The sequence below is a fragment of the Cyprinus carpio genome, chromosome B8, assembly GCF_018340385.1.
Source record: "Cyprinus carpio isolate SPL01 chromosome B8, ASM1834038v1, whole genome shotgun sequence".
Taxonomy (NCBI): Eukaryota; Metazoa; Chordata; class Actinopteri; order Cypriniformes; family Cyprinidae; genus Cyprinus; species Cyprinus carpio.
Genome location: NC_056604.1, coordinates 8715524 through 8738555, shown reverse-complemented (window position 1 = coordinate 8738555; position 23032 = coordinate 8715524). Strand labels below are relative to the sequence as shown.

The following is a 23032-nucleotide window of genomic DNA, read 5'->3' as shown; positions in this document are numbered from 1 at the left end:
GCTGGCGATATGTTAAGAGTATCTGCTTGTGCCGTACATGCTTCAGGTCTTATTGTGCAAGATTTAATTGCTTATGCTCATCATGGCTGCATTTATTTGTTCAAAAATAAAGTAAAAACCTTTGAAATGTGTAATATTATTACAATTTAAAATAATTTAGCTTTAAATATATTTTAAAATGTGATTTATTTTTTGTAATGACAAATCTGAATTTTCATCAGCCAGAAATCAGAAATCATTGTAATATGCTTATTTAGTGCTCATTGTGTAATAATTATTTTGTTTAATATTTTGGTTGAAACCATGTTACATTTTTTAATGAATGGAAAGTTCAAAAGATTGGATCAATGTAAAAATATTATGCATTAATACATTAAAACAATCTTCTTTTTAATGTATTAATGCATAATCTCCAAACAATAATGTATAATGCCTCTAAAACTTTTTTGTCTGTCAGTTTTATTCTGGCATTGAATATCCTGATTTACTTGAATTATGTCAGATTGCAGAAGTAAAACGGGTTGCAAGTTTCATGTTGACTTCGAAAGCTGTATAGCTCATATTACAGAACCGCTATAGATTACATATCCTTATGCTTCATGTTATAGGAGTAGGTAAGACAAATCCAATAAATATGATACAGTAGTCTTCTGATGAGTGATAAGACTGCTGGAAAAAGTCATTCAGGATGAGCTGTGTTGGTTTAGTCTGGTGATTTGAGTTTATTACCAGAACAACGTCTTCTGGTATAAGCTGGCTAACAAAGAAATCTGCAGCTGGTTGCAACAAACCCTGAAAGTTATAAAAATTACGCAAACCCTTAGTGGTAATTAAGTGTTTTCTTCACTTGTTGCAACTGGGAACAGAATGTAATATGTGATGTGATTTGCATAGGTTTCTGCACACTAAAGTCTGACTCGTTTACAATAGTTCACAATGTCCATGGACTTCTTATTACTCACTGTTGCATTTACTCTCAACATGTACTTAAATAAAAAGTTCCCTTTATGAATCAGCATATGCCGTCCAATACGTAAACATAGTCTCCAAGGCCTGTCGAACAAAGACTCATTGTGACTCATTGATCTCTGCTGTTAGAAATCATGCTGTTTCAGTTCCCTAGATTGATCAGCGGTAAACACAGATTGACAGCTACACGTCCTGAGAGCGATGTATATTGGAGAGTTTGTTTCTGAAGAGGGTGAGATGTGCAGTCTGCATTTTTATGCTAAAATATCTTAATATCTCAGACCATAGGTTTTTAGCTCAGATTATTAGTGTTCAGATTCCTAATCTTTTTTAGCTCACATAATAGGTTCTCTGCAGCTGAAATGATTTGCTTTCTATACTATAGCTCCTCATATAGGTCCTCAGAGCTCAAATCACAGCAGCTTTATAGCTTAAATGATCGTGGACCTGTAGCTCCCTGTAGTGCGCTCTCATATTTTAATAATTTCTTAGACTCATTTCTTGGATTAACTCTTGCATGTTTTGAGTCATAGTAGCAAAACGCTTACTAAGGTACATTGATTTGCAATGCCCACACTGGGACAAGGTGTATTGAAATCCCATTGCTGAGTCATTCATCTCAAACAGATTCAATCAAAGCCATCAATGTTTGTAATTAGTTCACACCCCCTGAACCCCCCCACGCCCCGACGATCGGTAGAACATCTAAGATAATAAGAATTTACCGCTAGCTACACTGTGAATATCTCTTTTCATTAAGGACCGTCTTAGGCAGCCAGGATGCCTATTTCTGTGATTATAATCGGAGAGTTGGTATCAGCTTCCCGTGCCCTTCCTGAAACTCCCCCCGCTTTCTCCCTCTCTCACTTTCGTTTCGCTCTGCTCTTTCAGAAGGTCATCTCTGGAATTGGAAAGTGCACTCTGCAAGCCATCGAGATGCACGTCTGCGATATGCCAGCGTCTATCTAATCTTGTATCAGCCACTGTAACGAAGTACAAACACAAAGTCCTGAGATCAGATGGGGAGCTTGCAAGGCAGATTTTTGCCCTCCTCAAGGACTCAATGTATGTCTGGGAGGCTGAGAAGACCTAATTACCTCCAGGCGCATGCTTCCATTACATACAGAAAAGCTACATTTTTCTTTTTGCTTTTTTAATATGGTGTGTTGGGTTTGATTAATCAGCCTTAAAGAGATAGTTTACCCAAAATGAAAATTCTATCATCATTTACTCATCTTCATGTCATTCCAAACTTGCATGACTTTATTTCTTTATCAGAACACAAAAGAAGGTATTCTGAAAATGTCTAAGTGTCTTTTTCTTTGAACGTACAATGAAAATCTGTAGGGTCCATTGTTGTTTAGACCCAACTGACTTTTGAAATATCATCTTTTGTGTTTCACAAAATAAAGTAAGTTATATTGGTTTGGAATGAAATGAAAGTGACTAAATTATGATTTTCATTTTTGGTGAACTATTCCTTTAAGTAAACCCTGCATAATTACTGTAGCTGTTTGGGGATGTGTTTATTAGAGGGTTCTCACATTCAAAAACCTTCAGATTAAGTGATTTGACTAAAATGGAAGTGTCCCAAGATGCATTTTTTTTAAAGGTTGAAGTAATTTTAACTTAATTTTAACACATTGTCTAGAAATGTAGTGCCAGTATTTTTTTGTGTAGATTTTTTTATGGCACTGTTATATAAAAAGTAAAAATAAATACATAATAAATGCTGCCGTAATATTAAAAAATCTGAGTTTGGCTGTCAGGGTGTTACTGTGTGGTTCATAGAGTGTTCTAGGTGGTTTTTAGTCTGTTCAGACTGGTTACTTGCCAGCCCAAGTCAAAAGACCCCACCCCAAAATATACAATTCTATGTCTAATTGCTTAAAAAAGAAAAGCCACTCGATTTTGAGGGATATTAATCATGCCTGTAGCACAAACAGTTTCATTTGTTCAAATCACTAACTTGAGCGATCTGAGCAATAGTAATAGTGATGCTTTACACACTTGTTTGGTCTCCTTTTGGATCCTCCGCCTTCGTGAAGACATCTGTCTTGATTCTGTGACTGGCCTCTCTGGCTTTTACCTTGTTAAGCAAATGAGCGGTGCAGAAACCCGCTGCAGTTTGCTGCACTTACAAAACGACTGTGAGTAATTGTATGCGATCTAAATAAAAGCCCTCTCTCTTTATTTCTCCTTCTGTTTATCTCTATCTCTCTCGTTTCCCTCTCTCTTTTCTCAATGATAAGGCCACAACATAGACTGAGCTGTTAAATGAAAGGTACTTATTGTAATTGGACATCTGAAATAGAGTTTTATTTACAACAGAGGGGCGGTAAAGAGGAATTAGAATCTCTCTTGCACAAAGGCCCCTGGTTGGTTTTTATGGACTTGCTTATGTTAAGCTTTAGTAGATTGTGCTGAGCAGATTCATGTTAATGATGGTCAAGGTCGAACTGACTACTAGATAAACATACAAAGTCATGATAAAATAACCCTGACTAGCAGTTTTGACTTTTGTTTTAAATAAGCCGGAGCCCTTGGATGATTCAAAGACATGCTAATTCAGCTAATTCTAACATGTTATTATCTCACCACACATGTATTTTGAAATATACACATTTTTCTTCAGAAATTAAGACTTTTTAATGTGTTAAATTTCATGTGTTTCGATTTTTGTTTTGTTCTCCGAAGTTAGCAATGAGTTACCTTCAAAGTGCTGAAAAGAAAATGAATGTCATAGCTGCGGAAAAAGGAGACTGGCATTTATCACCGCAGATGATGCGAAACAAACCAACCAAGCTTCACTAATGTACGGACAACGGCACTAACAGCAGTTAGCATGCTGCTTGTTAGCCGCTTCCAGCCTTCATTGGCAAGGATGCATAATGTCAGACAGGAGTGTTGCCACAGATAGCCTCCAACGAAACAGAGAAAAATACCTGTGACTTTTCCAGCTTGATTATAATGCTGCTGTTTGCTCCCCCTCAACTAATCAAATCCATTGTACTGCAGTCAATATGATTCCACGGTCGTCAATGTGATTATGCTAATTTAGTGGCGAAATGTCACGTTTATCCACGCGCAACAGCACCTGGGCGAGGCAAAGTCACTCCAACATTTAGATATCTGAAATTCCGGTCAAAGCGGGGGAAACTTTATGCACGTAAGTGATTATGTGAAATTGAAGGTTTGGGGAGCAGATTGCTTGAAGATGATATTTAGTAGACAAAAATAGCAATGAAGTTGATAGAAATGGGAGGTAATTATATCTGTCTCGAAATGTAAGTCAGATTGAATCCTGTTTGTCATTTATTTTAGACGCTTTCTCAGCCTGTCTTGTTTGGACAAGGCAAATTCGTCTGGCGGGGGCGGGCGGGTGGGGGGGGGTCTTATCATAAATAAACCATACAGAGGATTGTAGTGACAGAGAAAGAGAGATGGATGGAAAGAGAGAGGGAGGGTAGAGGAGGAGAGGCCTTGAGTGTGATGCATTACAAGCCAGTCCACTGCCCTCCACCTGAAGCACTAGCCAATATTTAATCCCAATAGTCTATTATCCAAGAGGGACACACACACACACACACACACACACAGAAACACACTCCCACCCTCCATCTGCTTTCCCATCACCGCTGTCCACACAAGGACAGCAATGAGAGGCCATCATCCTGTGAGACTGTGTGCTCTCTAGATAAGGAATTGCACACACTCAATATGTCCTCTCAGCTTGACAGTAGTACCCTCATTAGCTAGTGTGTTTTCAGATAGCTAATATGTGGGTAAAAAGTCATTAAATATGTTTTCAAAGTATTTTATATGCTAATGTGGCTTAAATTAAAATTATTTCCTCTGCTTATACCATTCATATGCATTGTTTTAATCCAGTGTGTTCTCCATATTTTTATTTTCATACACTCACAGAAAATAAGTACAAAATTTTCACTAGGGCAGTACCCTAAAGTGCAAAAGCTAAATTGTACACCTTTGTTCTTTATTTACCCCTAAGGTACATATAAGTACTTCAAAAGTACCTTTTATAAAGTAATATGTGACCCTGGACCACAAAACCAGTCATAAGTAGCACAGATTTATTTGTAGCAATGGCCAACAATTCATTGTATAGGTCAAAATGATCGATTTTTTTTAATGCCAAAGTTCTTTAGGATATTTATTAAAGACCATTTCCTGCCATAATATATATCAAAACTTAATTTTTGATTAGTAATATGCATTGCTAAGAACTTCATTTGGACAACTTTAAAGTGTTTTAAGCATGTAATTTATACATGATGTAACTCCTTGTTGGTTATGGTTGTTATTGTATTTTGAAATGTTGGTTTTTATCTATGTTTACAGTATGTGGATTTTTATTATGCAATGCAATGTTGATCAGTGTATGTAGACTCCAGGGTCCAAGTTAAATTTCCCCATTAGGGACAATAAAGTGTATTGAATTTAATTGAATTAAAGGCGGTTTTCTCCATATTTAGATTTTTTGCACCCTCAGTTTGCAGATATTCAAATAGTTGGATCTCAGTAAAATATTGTCTATCCAAACAAACTATACATCAATGGAAAGATAATTTATTCAGCTCAAATAATTACCCTTATGACTGGTTTTGTGGTTTAGGGTCACATACAGTATTAGTACATTGAAAGGCTACCACCCTAGTGACTAGTGAGTATTATATATATTTTTTTTTTTTGGAAAGTGTATTGCTTAACTTTGATCCCAGTGTGTGTTACAGCATGCAAGCATAAGTGTTTGTTGATCCATACGGCGCTATACGGCTGCCAGTTTGGCATTGTGTGATATGCATGATGAGAGGGTCAGGAGGCCATTGAAAAGGTTTTCTTGTGATGCTTTATTTCCACACATTTTATTAATGGTGTGTGTGTTTGTGTGTATGACAACACAGTTGGTTTCCATTCTGACCCTGTCCCTCTACTTATCAAGTGTAATGTACACATTTATTGTTAGTGGTCCATGGAGAATGATGCTTTTTGCCCACAGTGTGTGTAGTAATGTCATCTTCCACTTGACTTTTTGGACTCATCCAATGACGCCTGATTGAGGTGGAGCTATTTGTTTTACCAACCAATAACATGTGGGGAAAGTGTTAAGGAAATATTTTTTAAAACATTTCTAAGACTTGAAATCAGTATGTAATTCAGTTCAATTCTGATTCACTTGGCTTTATTTTAGTTAAAGTGTTTATACATTGTTTTGTACTGCTAATCAAGTGAAGTATTCATTTTAAAAATACAAATTATCACCTGCTTAAAATTATTCTAAAAAATCAAAAAAATAAAAAGTACAAAATAGCTATTTATTCATACTACATTAGTACATTAGTTGCGTTTTGTTTTTGATTCACTTTAAATTTCACGTTCATAATAACGATTTGTATGTAAATCAGATTACCCTGACTGTGCAGGATTTTTGAATCACTATTAAGAACTTGTTCATAAGAGGCATTTGTGATTCAGACTACATTGGTTCCACTGTATGCTTTTGAATCACTAAAAATAACCAGTTCATAGTAGTCATTTATTTATGAATTGGACTACTTTGGTTGAGCAGTATGTTTTTGATTCACTATAAAGTACCGGTTCACCTTGCTAGTGCTTCGGTATATGTCATTGTGTGCAGCTCTTGAGATCAACTCATTTGAAAGATGTGCTTTCTTGCCATTGTTTTGCAGGATGCATTTTTTTTTTTTTTTTTTTTTTTTTTATCACACATCACACTTTTTCATCACATTTAATCAGGCCTGCCAACCACCTAGAACATCCGAAGCATCATGATGGCTTCTTCTTCAGAAAATATAAAAATCTGGTTCTTGATACCAAAGAGCATATACAGTAAGCCTGCAATTCCTTATTTTACTCTTTCTCCTTCTTGATCACTCTCTTTCTTCTTGTGATGCACATTGAGCCCAGGCTGCAGTATAACGTCTTAATTGCGCCTGCTGCAGCCTCTTGCAAAAGTGCAAGTGAAACTTTGTGAAATTATGATTGCCTTTAATTATGCTGCATAATCACTTATATCCAGTCATGTATGCCATCTGCCTCTCAGCGGGCTGTCTCTGCCAGCGCTGAAGTTATTGATGCCCTGTCACACCCAGGTACATCTTAATAACCCGTAAAGAAGCTCTGATCGCAGTGCCACCACACTGAGCTTCCATCTTCCTCCCCACTCATCACTTTATTATGTAACAAATCAGCCTTTCTAAAGGGAATGTGAACCATGGGACGCTCTTCCTCACATTAAAGCGGCAAAAGACGTGCACATCTTGGTCTTTCATATGGGGCTGTTGATGAAGCAAACATTTCTATCTATACAGCCATGTGTTTATGGAGAGTGCATGCACACTTGCTCTTCAGGATATTTATAAATTCCAGGAGCAAGTTTATGCTTTAATTACTAATGTTAGGGGAAAACTAAAGGGGATACATGGAATTTACTCATTTAATAAAGAAGAGGCCTTTAAATTATATTGACATTTAATATTGATCATCATCAGACTCAGTTTTGAATCAGCATTATTGTGTTTTGTTTAATATGTATTGGTATAATTTTTTAAAGCATGTTTTCTTTTAGTATATGTGTGATTTTTCTTTTCCCTCAAATCATCCTGTAGCCCAACTGGACTCTTTCATGAGCTCTTGCTATAAGGAATTCAGTTTAGATCAATTTTTGTACTGTGACTTGCCTTATTTGAATTGATGAACAACTACAAATGAAAATCCATTCAGTTTATGGTTCATTTTCACCTCTGACCTCTAATGCTCCTCTAGAGGTTGAGTAGGTTATACTCAAGGCCTTAAACTGGAATTGCCAGCTGTCACCTCTAAGCTGCAGGCTAGTTTACAGAACTGTTTAAGATGCAAAGTTATTGATTTTAGTAAAACACTTGTGTGCTATTTTCTAACTTTCATCTATATTACATTTCAAAAAATTGCTGTACAGGGTATTTTAAGCCAACAGTGAATTTGCTGCTGTCTTTTAAAGGCAACAAAAAATTTATAATTTTTACTATTAGTTAAACATATTACACCCTTTGTGTGTTTATTCATTGAATAAAATTAAATACAATTTAATATAAAAACTTTTTGTTTTACAGTTTGAGTTTTAATCTTCCATCTCTTTTTCCTCTACCTTTTTGCCTTTCTCCCTTCAGCTGCCTGGTTTTGGATCACTGTTACTTCCCAGCGAAGTCTCTAAATAAGGTTTAACGTGAATAGTCCTTTACAGTGAACCAGCAGAATACCTTAAACTCAAGCTGAGAGTCTAAAAATCAACATAGACATGCTGTTTAGCCCGTGTTTGTGTATGTGTGAGCGCATACGTGTGTGTTCCATCATCTGCTCTTGGCTCATCTGCAGTGGCTCTCTCATCCACACTCCCAGCCTCTCAGAGTGACGAATTGCCCATCTTCTCCATTGTGTTTGACTCCAGGTGGATATTTCTTCATTCTCTGTCAGCCAGGCTGAAGCAATACTTCTTTAACCTCACCAGCTAATGAAGTAGCAGATGCCGGCAGTTTTCTCTCCTCTCCGCTTTGTCTTTTCGCCTGTTTCTCTGTCTCGATACGAGGCTCTTCATTCCCAATCCGATGCTAGCTGCCTCCCAACTGGCTGTTTGTTCCAGCAGAAGTAGATGAAATCAGGTGGAACTGGCAGAGAGTGATGGAAACGCACACACACACACACACACACACAGGAATGAAACAAAGCTATATACATGCATGGATTCCTAATGCAATCTTATAACGTGACATAGTACACACATACATGCACATTAAATTGACATGAATGTTCAGTCTGAACATATGAAACATTGTCACTTAGCCTCATATTTTGTCTCGTGTGTTTTCTGAAAAACAACTTGAGACAAAGAAACAGATAAAGGTCTGCCAGTGTTTTTTTTTCTTCACTTTTGATTTATTTGTTTTTCATTTTATACCTCCTCCTCCTCCTCTTGCCGACGGGCGATTTCACATAATGTTGATTTGCACAGTCCGAATGCTCCTCTATGATGAATTCCTGTGTTTTTCCCTTGTTTGATGGATCACACACAGCAGAGGTGAGACAGTCCCTCTCTTTCTCTCGTTCTTTTTCTCCTTCTCTTTCTCTTTCCGAACTGTCACCTTCTAACTGCTGTACTTATCTCTGCCATTCAAACACGCCTGGTTTCTCTAACCTTAAAATCAACACCTCACTTCTCTGTCTTTCCTCTCCTGTCTTAATTATCTTATCCAACCCAGAAATCTCAGTGTGATTAATGACAGATCTGAGAGCTTGGGAGGTGGCGAGGCTGGCGGAGATGTTTGGTGGGTGGAATAACAGGTTTTTTGGGGGGGAAGAAGAGGGGGGTAATTATTTCTGATATATATTGATTTTTTCCCCTATTGAGTTACTGGTCTCTGAGCTTAAGTCATTTGTAATGGGTACGCTCTGCTGTTACAGTAGAGAAATCCTATTTAGTGATGGCAAGCTAATGTGATCAGCCGCATTTGAAGCTGCTTTTTTTGGGCCTCTGAAATTACATCTCCCTCAGAAGCCTCTTCCCGTTTAGATTAGATTAGAGGAGCGAACCACCCTGCTGCCTCAGCCCGCTTCCTGCTGCAGACGCACGACCTTCACGTGGCATGGACGTCCTCTCCTTATCTCTCGCACAGAGACAGAGAAATCTGGGAGTCTGAATTCTGTAGGATATGAATAAAAGTGGTCCAAAGCTTCTCTCTTGATGAAAATGACTGATGGAACGATAAAACGCTTCTGTTATTAATACACCAGAGGAACATTTTATTGCTCAGAAGAGGCTCTTTCATAGTTAGTCTCAGGTTTTACTTTTTCCAAAATTCCTCATGAGAAAGAATAGAGGCTGTGTTTACATCCTATCTTAAACTGACTGTGTTAAATAAGTTGAACAGTATGCAAGGTGGTGTAGACCATAAATGGTGTTTTTCCCCCTTGAGAAAAATCATTATTTGGTTAATCAAAACTAAGAAATTATTACTTTTATTTGTCAAGGAGCATTTAAGAAACAATAAAGATTTAATAAATGCTGTTATTTTTTATTTTTATTTAGTTTTTTACATTTTTAACTCCTCTAAGAAAAACGTGTCAAGGTTTCCACAAAAATATGAAGCAGCACAATTTTTTTTTCCAACTGTGATATTAAAAAAATGACCAGTCAGCATATTAGAATGACTTTTGAAAGATTTATGTGACACTAAAACTGGAGTAATGGCTGCTGGAAATTCAGCTTTGCCATCACAGAAGTACTTTAAAATATATTAAATAGAAAATAGTTCTTTGAAATTGTAACAATATATCATAGTATTACTGTTTTTACTCGATTTCTAGCAAAAAAAATACAGCCTTGGTAAGACTTCTTTTAAAAACATTAAAAAGTTTACTGATTTAAGTGCATTAACTATAAACTCATGGAAAATACAACAAAATGATTAATACTGATTAAAATGCTGTTCACATTGACAGCGATTTTTTTTAGTGTCAAGGCAACATCAGTGATTTTGTTGTTACGCAGCTTAAGTGCATAGGGATATAAAATAAATATAAATAGCATAGCTCAGATAAATTGGTCTTGGAAATATTTGATGAAGTGTTTGAGCTAAAATCTGTTTTGATGGAAAACTTTATTAAATTGGCAAATATGGATGGTAGATTGAGACGTTGAGATCTAAACTCTGGAAGACACTTGTTACTAAAGTCTTTTTCTCGAGAAAACTCAATGTTGTCTTGAAGAACCAATTAAGATATTTAAAGAGATCTCATATGTCTTGTTTCTATTCAGTAAGACATAACCACTTGTTAAAGTAGCCTTGATTGTTCTTATAGTCAATCAGCTCTATTTCTACAGGCCTCCCACTGAGAAAGATGATTACAGGAGAACTGTGTGTGTGTGTGTATATTCTGCAATTAATTTGAGCAAGATTGTTATCTAGCGAAAACCTAACTGTTTATTTAATAGGTTTTGAAATTAGACTTTATTGTATATCAACTCTGAATTAAAGCACAAGTGCCATTATGTTCGTTGCAGTTCATGTAATTTAATGTTACTTTTAATAACAAAAATACATCTCTGGTGGGCACATATTTAAAGGCTGTTAGTATTCTAGCCTTGATGCTCACACAATCAGAAATTATTGCAGTGTTTAAAAATTCAAAGTGAATCCTTATTCATTTAGGCAAAACGCACAGAAGCTATTGCACCAAGAACTAATAAACACATAGAGATGAAAGCACTGTCAGTATCTACAGTCTACGAGCAGCACGGCATATTGCAGGAACAATCACACACGTATTTTCACACACTCCGCGAGCTCCCGTCTCGCTGCTGCCAAACTCTGTAGCAGTGGCGTATTGTGTCAGAAAGTCCGAAGTCAGGGAACATATTTGTTTCCGCCCTGCCTATGTTCTCTTGGGAGCGCTGTTACGATAGTGCTCTGATCTGTGGGAGGGAGAGCTTGGAGATCGTCTGACTGTGGTGTATGAGCTATCAGAAGCCGACTGTTAGCAGCCGTGGGATTGAGACTGTAGTTGATGGTGATGATGATCCTACTAACAGACCTAGACAATGCTATTCGGTAACAGTGTTGGGCTGGTTGATAGGAGGCTGTTTTGATCATGGTGTTGGAGGGGTTGCTAGGAGACTGCTTAGGATTGTTTCGTATGGTCGTATATCTTATTCTTCATGTTGATTTTAAGGAGACTTGCTTAAAGTGATTGTTTTGTACTGTACAGTATGTGTTGCTGGAGGTGCTTTTGTTGTTATCAGATCGGATGCTAGGAGACAGTTTTGGTAACATTGTTGCATGTGTAAATGGTTTGAAAAAAAAAACGATCACCTAGAGAGCTACAGATTTGAAAATGAGGTGAGTGCTGTATAAGGAGTTTAGTAGCTGTGCAAAGTTGAAGAGGTGTTAAGTGTGTTGAAGTGTGGAGTGAGAAGTGTTTGGCATCTGCTTAATACATTCGCCTGTGTACCCAGGCAGAAGCACGCTGTATAGATAACCGGGAAGTTGACACATAACATGGTTGTGACCTTTAGCTTCGACATAAATATAAATATACAGTCCACTTGTGAACATGCTTCTGTTTTGCATGTTTGTAATTTAATAGTTTTTTCTTCATTACATTTTTTTCATTAAAACCTGATGATCATGTTTAGCATAGACATCTAACTTCTCATCAATGTCACTAATTTACTTATTTAATTAGTTACCAAGAAATGGTTAGAGTGACCAAGAAATGGTTTGATTAGTGACCGAGAATCCTAAATATTTTTTCAAAACATTTCTGTACATTTTCTGTACATTTCCAGATTTGAATTCGTTTTTCAATCCCGAATGTTGTCCAGTTGGCATGAAAATGTTTTGGGAATTAAATACTTTTTTGTGATGTACTGTACTCCATCTAAAATGGTTTTAAACAGGTTGTAAGTAATAATAATAATTATTATTATTATTTTATACATGCAGCTTTAATAAGAACATTAATTAAAAAAACAAATTAAAAAATTTCTAATCATAAAAACTACTTAAAAACATTACTAAAAAAAAAACAAAATTAAAATTATATTAAAAAAAAAATAAAGTAATATTATTTTAAATTAAAATTTTAAATTGTGACCAGTCATTATACTGTATACACTTGTACAGAATCCTAAATATATATATTTGCAAAATCCAGCATAAATACATAAACAAAACACACACACACAAAAAGAATAAAACAAACACCACTGAAAACCCACACACACACACACACACACACACAAACACACACACACACACACACACACACACACACACACACACAGTATATAACTATTATCACTGATTTCTATGTATTTTAATTCATTATCATTTATTAATTTAATTATTGTTTATTTTCTTATGTGAATTTTTTACCATTTTAACCTTTCTTTTACCAATTTGTTTTCTGTTCAATTAAATGTGACAATTAAATTTTAAAAGAACAATTAAACCATGTAAAAGCCACACCTAATAATTTTAAAATAATCATATATTAATTGCTTCAAAGACTTTTATATTAAGTATAGCATGTCACCCTGCAGGACACTGCTGGCACTGGATGGGATGTGTGGTAACTTTGCTTTCATTGTATTGTATGATGTAAGTGAGGTGACTGTGTTAGCTGTGCTCCAAGGTGACTGTATTCTTTGCGTTTCATATGTTCTACAGGTAAAGGTGTTGTTAAGGTTACTGGTATTCTATATATACCATAGGTGACTATGTTCCATATGCCTATAGGTGACTTTGGTTCATGTTGTATGTGTGTGTGACATCATTTTTTTTTTACCTCACATTGCGAGGCTTCAGCTGGTCACACTACTCCGGTGGTATATTAATGTCTGTATGTTGTATGTTCCAGCTTGAGGTTTCATGGGAGAGTGTCCCGTGTGTTATACGGTAAGGTGACTGTTCTCTGTTAGGTAAGTGTGCAGAAGGGCTGGGACAGAGAGAGAGAGGCGGGGGGAGGTGACAGCTGAGTGCTTGCCCTTGAGTTCCCCAGACACCAGCAGAGAGCGGGAGGAGTTGGGGGTTGAGAGAGAGATAGAGAGAGAGAGGTGAATGGAGGGAAAGAGAGGGCTGCTCATATTCTGCTGATACAGCAGCCTGTCCCCACCCACCTCCATCCAAACACTGCATTGCTCTTTGCCTCTCTCTCTTTCTATCTATCGCTCTTTATAGAGGAATAGCCGGTCACCTTCTTAGCTCTTATATTTAATACTGCACTGTTGGGTTCGAAAGTGTGACCGTTATATTGTGTCATATAATAATAAATAAATAAATAATAAATAAATAAATAAATAAATAAATAAATATAATTTTCATTTATTTACATATTTATTTTGGAATGCAAAGAAAACCAATATAAATAACAAAATATCACATATTTATTTTGGAATGCAAAGAAAACCACTGTTCATAACAAATGATTTGCTGGTTTTCCATTCAGTTGTTTAACATTTTAAAGATTATTTCTGAAAATTTGACGAGAGAGAATGCATAATATGGCTAATTTCCCTCAGTTATGTAATGCACATTATGCATATTATCCCGAGGCAACCTGCCTTAGTTGTGTGTCATGGAGTGGCATATTGCCTGTAAATGTGCAAAAATGGTCACAACGTGTCATCATTTTGAAAAAAAAAAAAAAAAAAACGAGAAAACCGTCCTTAATGCACATTTTGATTGTGGATGAAAATACACCTCGATCTCAATCAAGTGTATTAATTTTTAAGCACAATTTCAAAATTCACATAAAAAGTAGTTGCATGGAGACCCAGCAAGTGACCGCTTAGTGGCTCCAGATGAATTTTCCCATTAATTTTCTCCAGGGAGTTTCTTAAAAGAATTTTAAGCAAAAAAGTATTTCAGAAAATAAAAATCTATAAGTGAAAAAAGAGTGTTGTGGTATAGGGATTCCATCAATGATTATAAAGAGGATCCTCTGTTCAAAAAAAAAAAAAAAAAAGTCACTATCGCAGAATCTAAGTAACTTGAAACCTATTGTATGTTCTACAATATATACTATATGCTGCATTTTTACTTCTGTATCTACAGTATCATAGCACCCAGCCCTACTGCACAGAGAGCAAGACTGAATCAGAAAAGAATGGAAGTGACAGATGGGCGGTTAGGGGTCTCTCTTTATATGTGGATGGCTGTTAGCAGACAGATGCAGGGCAGAAATACACAGAAACAGCAGGCAGGAAGCGAACAGAAGTGATGTTGGCTCATAGAAGAGCAGCTTACACACATCCACTGGCTTTGTGTGTGTGTGTGTGTGTGTGTGTATGTTTACTCCATGTAAAGCTTGATAACAGCCTGCACATAAACAGGTGTAAACACAAACAGTGCCACTTAGGACTCATTAGCACGCCGGTCACCTCTCTTGCACGCTATGACAGCAAAGCATGCAGACGAACAAAAGAAATGGAAATGGAAATGTAGCCGTCAGCTTATTCACCATGGAGATAGTAATTTATTATCTTTCTTTATGAATCTGAAAAACTGCAGTACACAATCGTTTAGCTCTTTCTTCAGTGTCTTTGGTGTCAGATGTATTTATGTAGGAGCTGTGGCTTAGGGTATGTGACATTGATTCAGTTCACACATGTTAACAGGTGAGTAGGTGGTCCTAATTTAATAAAATATTGTTATATAAAATATTTAAATAATATATTTACACTATATTTATTTAATATAAAAAAATTCAATTAGATTTTTTTTTAATTATTGTTTTTTAATTTAAATTATATAATTATTATTATTATTTAATAATAATAATTGTAAACATCTATATGTGTGTGTTAATTTGTTGTTGTATAATTTGTATATTTTAATTATTTTATTAATAGTAAATATAATATAAATGCTGTGTGTGTATATATACATATATATACATGTGTGTGTGTGTGTGTATGTGTGTATATATATATATGAATGAAATGAATGAATGAAGAATGATGCCATTTATATAGCACTTTATTGTGTATTGTTGTACACCCAAAGGCGCTTTACAATGCTTTGTTGAGAACAAATAGCTTTGTTGAGAACAATGCAGCATCCACTTGGATGATGCGATGGCAGCCACAGGACAACGGGGCCAGTGCGCTCACCACACACCAGCTACAGGTGGAGAGGAGAGAGAGACAGAGCCAGTCAAGTGGTTGGGGATTATTGACAAAGGCCAGGGGGGCAATTTGGCCAGGACATATATATATACACACATATATATGTATATGTATTTGTGTGTGTGTGTGTGTGTATAATGATTAATCGCGACACATACAGTATATATTTTGAATATATATTTGAATGTATATATTTATATTAATACAATTTATATTATATCTTTTTTTTTATATAAATATTAGTGGTGGGCATAGATTATTTTTTTTAATCTAGATTAATCTCACTGTAATCTTGGAATTAATCTAGATTAATCTAGATTAAAATGGCTCATTTGAATTCTGCCGAAGGCATTCAAATTATGTTCAATAAGATGTACTTGTTAGTACTGATAGAGCTGTGCTGCACTCAAACATAGTAGTTTGACGACGACTCTTCCCCTGCGCTACATTGCTTGGCCCGGCATCTTCCGCATTAGCTAAGGGATGCTTTGGTGTTTAGTGGTACTTGAGACTGGAAGAACTCCTACAGTAAACTAATTCCGCATTGCACAAGTTGCAAACAAACCTTATGCCTGTATCACACATACTCCGTCTGCAGTACGCACAGCAATCTTTTCAATTTTACTCACCCTACGCACCCATGTTAACGGATTCCAGTGTTCACGTGGTTGCATTCCAGGAGCGGTGCGTCTGCAGCAGTGCAGCGATCGTTTACGTAACCGAGTCTTTTTTTGCTGTGCTGCATGCGCTGAATTAAAATGACAGCGCATTGTTTGCGGTAAAAATTAACATGGATTGACATGGAAATGCAGTAATTTCACAATAAATGTATACTAATTAAAGCCTTCTGTGTTTCACACGCAACACATGGGTTTTTGGCTAGATTTAAAACAAGAAAAAGAGCACCTTTAGATAAACGAGGCAACATGATATAGGCCTATGCACTTTTATGGAAGCAGAAGGCTAATTGTTGTGTTTAAATGTTTTGCCGCTTGCTTGAGCAGCTTATTATACAAACCTAGAAGTACAATTAATGAATAATATGTTGTTTATATTTATTAAGTTTAAACTAATGTCTATGATTATGAAAGATTGTTACTGTTCTGTGATAAGAGTCACAATTTTTTTTAACATGGTTTGAAATATAGAATAATGAACAAATGTTGTGTTTGTGGACTAAACAGTAGCGGGCTGCAAACGCGTCCTGTGTGAAAGCACAATGAGTCCGTGCTGCTTCCACATACCAAAAAAAACGCACATGGACTGCATACGCACTGCAGACGGAGTATGTGTGAAACAGGCGTGAGTCTTGTCGAGGTTTTTTTGGGAAGCTTAGTAATTTCACAGTAGGCATACACACAGGTTCGAAGACTCATTCTCGCCCCCTACATTGCAATTCGTCTAGGTATACATCCGCGCTAAACTATCACGGTGAAAGTCATCATAGCTTGCGTAGTATAGACCCAGCTCCCAACCCAACTTTGAGAATAGATGAACGGCGATATTTTTTTTATCGCCCGATAAGAGTCTCACGTTAACGCAGCACGTTAATGCCGATAACGGCTCACCACTAATAAATATGTTGTGTGTGTGTATATATAAACACACACTATATATGTGTGTGTGTGTGTGTGTGCAATATATACATACAATATACACACACATACAGTATATATTTTGAAAATATTTACATGTATTTACATTTATATATTTATAGTCATATAATTTATATTATATATAAATATATTTATTATATAAACATATTTTTTTTCTTAAATATATGCATGTGTGTGTATTTACATATACACATAATAATTATACACAGTACACACACATATATTATAGAAACAAAAACTTTGGATGCAATTACTTGTGATTAGTCATTGCCCAGCACTAAAATTTAAAATAAATATTTTGAAAATTACTTTTAGGTTTAATTCTATAAAAATACATTTAGACAAATTATATAACTTTTTTTCATTGGCCCAGTTAGCATGTATGATATTGAAGTGTATCTACAGTATGTTTAAATGATATTAGACATATGATCAGTCAGCTCTCTTTGATCAAAATGAGTTCGACAACATTGTGTGCAAAATTGTGTGTTCTAGAGATCAAAATAGTGCAGTGCTGACTGTTTTGCTTATGTAAGACCCTCTCTGTCATGTAGTCTTATATTCAGATTGTGTATGTGTGCTTGGGAATTTACGTGTGTGTCTGTCTCGCTGCAGTGTTTTAGCATGGTCTGCATGTGCCGGGGTAGGCCGAGTGATCGTTAGTGGCAGCTTGGGGACCGGAGCTGGAGTGAAGGCAAAGAGGCCAGGCACTGCTGGGACTGTGGATGCCAGGCAGACAGGCGGGCACAGACCCTACTCCCTGAGCTGTCTCTCTCACAGCTTCACCACATTCACATCTCCTGATCTTCAACTGGACAAAACGAACGAACAGATGTGGTTCTTACTAGAGCATGAAGAGATTTACTTTAAATTTGTCAGTGTTTAAGAAGCAGTTGTGGTGTATTGACACCGACTGAGAGAGAGAGAGCATAGTGGCTGCTGGATGGTGGCGCTGTGGAGTCCTGACACTAGTCAACCTCTCACATCTTCTCATAGCCCTGTTGCTGAGAAACCGTGCCTGTATAGTTCCATATGATTCACTTTTCCTCATCTCTCCTGCATATCCTAAAAGTATTGCACATATTCACCTTGGAGTGTTTGTTAATTTATGTACTTCATGTACAAATAATTGTCATTTTGCCATCCAAATTGCCATAGAATACTGCTGTGTTTAACAGTAAAGAAATTTAAAATAGATGATACCGATAAGATGGATATTACATGACTAAAATTATTTTATCTGTTTATTTGCTGTTTAACAATACAAAACAAAACAAAACAAAAAACAGTGTTGCTTATAAATTGATCTGAGAAACAGAATTGTACAATTTAACAAACTTTGTTTGATTTCAGAGAATAGTTTTTGATTATGTAAGTGTATTATCCCATTGGCACTTTGTTTACTTATCTATGTATTTTCATTTATTTATGATTTTGCTTCTCTTAACTGTTTAAAAGTTTGGGTCAATATGTCAATATATTGAGCAAAAGTGACAGTAAAGGTTTGTTACAAAAAATTAAAATAAATTCTGTTCTTTTGAACTTTCTAGACATCAAAGAAAAAAACAATCACAGTTTCCACAAAAAATATTAAGCAGCAAAACTGTTTTTAACATTATAATTTATGATGATAATAAGATGCGTAATAAGATAGAATGTTGTTTGAACATCATATCTGCATATTAGAATGATTTCTGAAGATACATCATGTTATGCTGAAGAGTAATGATGCTTAAAATTCAGGTTTGCCATAACAGAAATAGAATAGATTTTAAAGCATAAAACAGTTATTTTAAATTGTAATAATGAATAATATTTCACTATAAAATATTACTGTGATCAAATGATGTACTAGATATTTAGATTTATTGTCAAACTGAAATGTACTAGATATTTAGATTTATTGGTACATTCATGGTTTACAGATTTTTACTGGCAACAAAACAAAGATACTGTCAAACTTTTTTTGGTTTAAAATATTATCTAACATAAATACACATTTATTGCATATGCAGTGTTTATTATTTATACATCAGGCCCCTGGTCTTGTCTTTTCTCATGTGGACTGATCTGGTCTTTGGTCTCATGCTACCTCACCTCTGCTTATCTTGTGCCATCTCTTCTGGTCTGTTTTCGTCTCTCTCCCCTGCACTGGTTCACATATGCTGGCATATTGCTTTGCTCTTGCCCTCAGTGCCATGGGGCCCTCAGTGTGCTGTGTGTGTATTGTGTTGGCTGCTGTTGGCCCTCCCTGTTCCAATCTCGTTGCCGTCAAACTCACTTACCACACCAGCTAATAGCACACAATCTGAGCCCGCAGCAAACGCTTGCCCAAGGTACATATCTTTGTGTTTGCAGTCTGTCACTCACTGAGGCTCCCCACTCACAAACACACACGTGTTATCTCTGTGCCTGGTCGTATGTGGTGGGCAGGCTCGGGGGTTTCGCCCTTGTGCGGTATGGATAGAGAGATAAGAACAGGGCATGTGAATGTGGAAGAAAATGAGAGAAAGTGAGAGAGGAGGGGGAGAAATATGATTTCTGTTGAAATGTAAACGGGGAGACAGTGCAGACAAAAAGGGATTTGGACTGGAAGGAGGAATATTGAAATTTGAGATTTTGCTTTGTTACCATCGATACATTCTATCTGAAATATGATTTGATTATTTAATAAATTTTATATTTGTTTTATACTTTTAAACACTTTGATATCTGGTCTGTAGAATTGCTCACTTTTTTCCTGCTTAAAAATTTTGTTTTTTTTGTAAAAAAATTTGCAGAGCACAATTTCAGCAAAAATAAAATATACATGTATTTATTTATCTTGACTATAATTATAAATATAGTTGGTATTGTTTAATTGTTTAAAAATATTAAACAAAATAGCAAATATTACTAATACCAAGTAATATTTTACTGTAAAGTAAATATAGTATGTACTGTAAGAATAATGAGAAAATATGAAATATTACCATTAGTATACCATTAAATATTACCAGTATTTCACTGTAAAATAATTGAGTATTTAATAATAATAATAATAATTTATTCTTGTTGTTGTTTTTACTATATAAAAATATACTCCATTTTAAAAAATTTTAATTAATTTTTTTTTTCGTGCATTCCAATTAATATCAATCAAACTGCAATTGGGTTGTTTTGATTAACTAAATAATATGTTATTTTTATATCACCTATGTTATATGTGATATAACTATAAAAAAATACAGCTAACACAATAAAAACAACAATAAAAAGCATGATTTATGTAAAGTAATAGTTATCTGTTTTTGCAAATAAACTCTTCAAATATTAAACAGATTAGGAAATTGAAATTCTTCACTGTATAATAAAAAAGTTATAATAATAATACTATTTTTTATTTAACAGTACAACTTTAAAATTACAATACCAATATTTACAACTGTTTTAATTTCTTAATTTTATCAAACATTATACCATGGAGCTTTTAAATGGCAGAAAACCACAGGGAGCCATTTAAGCTTCTCTTTTGTTGACAGTAGCCGATTAATCGTGCAGCCTTACTGGTCTGTAGCAATAAGACAAACAAAACTAAAAAAAAAAAAAAAAAACTTTACTACAGTAGCTGTTTTATAATGCTTGACATAATATTGAAAATCCATCACCATTTAAATATCAGTTTATGAGACAGATGGCAAATTTTGTTCTTCATTGTTATTTTGAATGTGTTTTTGAATCCCATTTTGGGATACCAGATCTTATTAGCACAGAGTAGCTTTTTGTGTTTGCTTAAAATAGTCGGAATCATTCTTTACAGAAACCTGCATTCTCTCCAGTCCAATCCTCATTTTAAACTGAGCTCAGCCCATGTCTGAATTGGGATAGGTCCCACAGTCAAACACACACACACAGCCTTTTAGTGCTGCAATGGCATTTGTGCACATCAATAGCTCCCCCTATGGAATCTCTGATAGCTGCTGTTTGCATCTCCCTCCTCTAAGCTTTTTTCTTCCAGAATGTGCTTTGTAACCTCACTTTTCAAGACTTCAGGACATAAACAAAGCCGCTGCAAAACACATTTATCAAGCTTTTGTTGGCCAAGTACTACTCCTCCTCAGGACGGGCCGTTGCGCATGAACCGTCCCATTCTGCGCTGCTCTCATGAATTGTTCAGTGTGTTCTTACGAAAGATCACCTGATCCTCTGCTCCTCCAACGGCCGGACGAGTGTCTGGATGTGCTAATCTCCTTCACAGTTCTGTATCGTGTCTCTTCGTGAGCCAGAAGGTAGAAGAAGCTCTGCATGTTTGTGAGAGGGAGAGAGTATCGGGTTGGTAGAGTCTCGCTGGTGTTGTTAAAGCTCTCCTGATGAGGCTAACTGAGTTGCCTAAATATAGATTACAGTAATTTACTTTCAAACAACTCATTTTCTGTGTTTGACATGTCCATTAACCCTGGCTAGAAAAATCATTAATTTTTCACCACCGAAGACATTAGTCATTTGAGCGACTTTCATCGCTGTCTGCCGCTCGGACCGAAACGGATGCAGAGATCATGCAGTTCACGTCTGCCCGGCGCACACGTGTCCTCCCACGCACATACGCTCACACACGGCCCTCTCCTAAGTAGGGTGGCTTATCGCCGGCTGTATTGTCCCTCACAATGTGAGGTAATTAGGTGTCCTATGCGATGGCTGTCTCTCGCGCTTTCTTTCTGAACGGCGAGAGAAATGGACCTGTCAGTTTTCTGGCACCAGAGAATTCAACAAATGGTAAGCAGTAATGGCTTCCTTTGTGTCCCGGCGAGTCTTTGCATCGACGGAGACGCATAAAAAATAAAACGAGCCACTTCTCTTCTCTTTCGCCCACACTCTCCCTCTCTTTTCCCTTTTATTTGCGACTTAAGGACATACGACACGTTTGTTAGGGGAAGTGTTTCTTTGACTGCCGCTGAAAGAGGCCTTTTAGATAATACCGCAGGTAAAGAATCCCCGAGTTGTAGATGCGACGCAAACATCCTGCCTTCATACTATTCGCTCTATTAAACGCATTGTGGGATGGGAAGTCGAAGTAGCGAAGTCACTCCGCAGTGGACTGCGTCCTTTCCAAGGACATCTCCGCAGAGCAGCAGCAAGCAGAAATCCCTCCAGCCTAATCCTACATTACTGACCTGTCAGCATCACATCCAGTCCTGACAGCAGGTGCTGCAACAAACACACACACACATATACACACACATTTAATCTTGCGCAAGAAGTACACATCTCCCTACCCACATTCTTATGAGCCTGTGAGCTGCAATTTGGCGGAAGGCTGCCTGTAGACCCATTAAACTGGCCTTAAGTGTTTGCTCTAGATAAAGGAAGAGGGTTTGACCACCAAAGGGCTGAATGTGTGTGTATATGTGTGTGTGTAATGGGAGAAGAGGGTCATTGTTAGCTGTCATGCTCTGGCGCTCCGTTTCCTTTACCTGTCAAATCCAGTGAGAGCGAGAACGAGAGAGAGAGATGGAGAGAGGAAAGAGAGTGACCCTTCAAAAATACACACACTCCTCTGCACTGACGGATGATGACACTAGGTGACTCTGAGCAGGGCATCATACTTATCTGAAAGTCTCAAAAACATCCAGAAATACAAAACTAGTCCACTTGAACGTCCTGAGGCCTCTCTAACCCCTTTTCCACCAAAATGGAGCTGGTGCACTGTAAACCCAACCTGCGTTTTTGGTTACTTAAGAAATGAGTGATGGCATAACTGGCTGTG

At 36.4% G+C, this 23032-nt stretch overlaps 1 protein-coding gene across 2 annotated transcripts in view; it reads left to right on the top strand.

Annotated features, from left to right (window-relative positions):
• The window catches only part of agbl4 (AGBL carboxypeptidase 4), a 327238-nt gene that overhangs the window by 78452 nt on the left and 225754 nt on the right, over positions 1-23032 (top strand). Inside the window, exon 1 of one of the 2 annotated variants that reach the window (XM_042729535.1) lies at positions 20997-22041. The exons of the other annotated variant lie outside the window; for it this stretch is intronic. Within the exon in view, the coding sequence (XP_042585469.1) occupies positions 22000-22041 (42 nt within the window). The 5' untranslated portion in view covers positions 20997-21999. Of the gene's footprint in view, positions 1-20996; positions 22042-23032 lie in introns of those variants that run through there. 2 annotated transcript variants of the gene reach the window in all.